Source organism: Marmota flaviventris, chromosome X, assembly GCF_047511675.1.
Source record: "Marmota flaviventris isolate mMarFla1 chromosome X, mMarFla1.hap1, whole genome shotgun sequence".
Classification (NCBI taxonomy): Eukaryota; Metazoa; Chordata; class Mammalia; order Rodentia; family Sciuridae; genus Marmota; species Marmota flaviventris.
Window position 1 is genome coordinate 28291825 of NC_092518.1, and position 1995 is coordinate 28293819.

Here is a 1995-nt window from a genome sequence, read left to right on the forward strand (position 1 = left end):
ATCTTGGCTCACAGTTTCAGAGGTTTCAATTCATGGTGAGATGGCTCCAGTGCTTTAGGCCTGAGGTGAGGCAGAATATCATGGCAGAAGGGCATGGTGGAGGGAAACTACTCAGCTCATGGCAGCTAGAAAGCAGGAAGGGTGGGAAACAACGAGTTTGGGACAAGATATATCTCTAAAGGCATACTCCCATTCACCTGCTTCCTCCAACCATGTTCCACCTGCCTACAGTTGCCACCACCTTACTGTAGTCCAGCTATCAATGGATTATTCCACCAAATAGGTCAGAAAACTCAGTACCCAATTACTTCCCCAAAGCTCCACCTCTGAGAATTGCTGTATCAGTGACTAAACTTTCAATACATGAGTTTTGGGGACATATTCTGTCCCTGGCACATCAAAACTCATGCCCATCTCACAGTGCAAAATTCAGTCTACCTCTTAAAGAGTCCTCATAGTCTTAACAGTTCCTGCATTGCTCAAAAGTCCAAATCCAAAGTCTATCCTGAGACTCAAGGCAACTATTAGCTGTGAGCCCTCGTCAAAATTGAAAAAATAATTTATATGCTTCCAAAGTACAATGGTACATAGCAAACATTCCCATAACTTACTCCTTCCAACCATATCCTGCCTGCCTATAGTTTCCACTACTTCCTAGTAGTACATTGTTATCAGTGGATTAATCCATTGAACAGAACATTCAGTTATCAATAGATTAATCCATTGAAGAGGTCAGAGCCTTCAGGATCTGATTACTTCATAAAAGCACCACCTCTGGACATTGCTGCATTCGGCACCAGGCTTTCAACATATGCACTTCTGGGAGACAGGTACAAATCATAGTACCGCCTGCTTCAAGTTGTTAATGTTTTCTTTTATTCTCAAACAGAGAGAGTGGAAAGCAAATTGTTCCTTACAGAACCAAAGATTCAATTTAGGTGGTTATTTTAAACATTGCTCCAAAAGTGAAAATGAAACTAGTGACTGTCCATCACTTTAACAGTTTATATAGCTGAATATTCAGATCTCAACTAGAATTTTTTCTGCCATCAGAATCTGTTAGTTCTCTGCGACAAACAGGACAAGTAGAGTACTCAGACAGCCAGCGATCGATGCAGAGGATATGATATTCGTGGGAGCAAGGTAGTATGCGGATCTTGTTGTTTTCTCTAAATTCTGTAAGGCAAATACTACAGGCTTTTAATGCATTATCCTTTTCAATGTTTCTTACTGCCAAGTCGTCAATCTGTTGTTTGGTAAGTCCTGTAGGCTGGTTATGATCTTCATTTAAGATGAAAAACTGAGCTAGGAAGGGCCAAGAGTCACTTTTATCAGATGTTGCTGGTGTTGTTCGTTGACTTTCTTGCCTGGGTTGTGATGGTGAACTTGATGATACATTTATCTCATTATTGCCTTCAAATATCACTGAGATAATTTCTGAATCATCATTACTGGAGCTGGAACTGGATGTAAGAAAGGGACTGGAACTAGACAAGTAGCTGCTGCTTGAACTGGAAATTGCTGGGGAACTTGAACGAGAATCACAGCTAGGATCTGAGTTAGAACTAGAAATAATACTGTCACAAGAATCATCTCTTTCATTCTGTGACTCTTCCTTTTCCATGTGTTGACTTAGGAGTGAGCTGCTAGGCTCTAATTGATTGTCACTGTCCAAGAGGTCACTTGATTCATCAAATTCTGTCATACGCCATAATGTTGTCTCATTTGCAATAGGTGCAGGTATTCTAATGGTATTAACAGAAGATCTCATACTTTCCTGCTCAGAATGTGAAAACCTACTTCTGAATTCTTCCTGATAATTTTCTAAACTGACAGTGTTGTTTGGTGTCTCAGGTATTAACTGAATTCTACTAGCTATGCTATCTCTCAGCAAAAATTCTCTAGGATGATCATCAAAAAGTGTGGATGGATTTCTTGGTCTGAATCCTTCAGATTAATTGTCACTGGATGTGTCTGAAGAATTTTCTTCTAGAA

General features: G+C 40.0%; 1 protein-coding gene across 1 annotated transcript; it reads right to left on the reverse strand.

Moving 5' to 3' along the window:
* Positions 1 to 1027: 1027 nt before the first annotated feature.
* Positions 1028 to 1771, reverse strand: LOC139703114 (E3 ubiquitin-protein ligase RLIM-like). Its single transcript, XM_071606056.1, has one exon. The coding sequence runs from the start codon at positions 1769 to 1771 to the stop codon at positions 1028 to 1030; it is 744 nt and encodes a 247-aa protein (XP_071462157.1).
* Between the last annotated feature and the right edge of the window lie 224 nt (positions 1772 to 1995).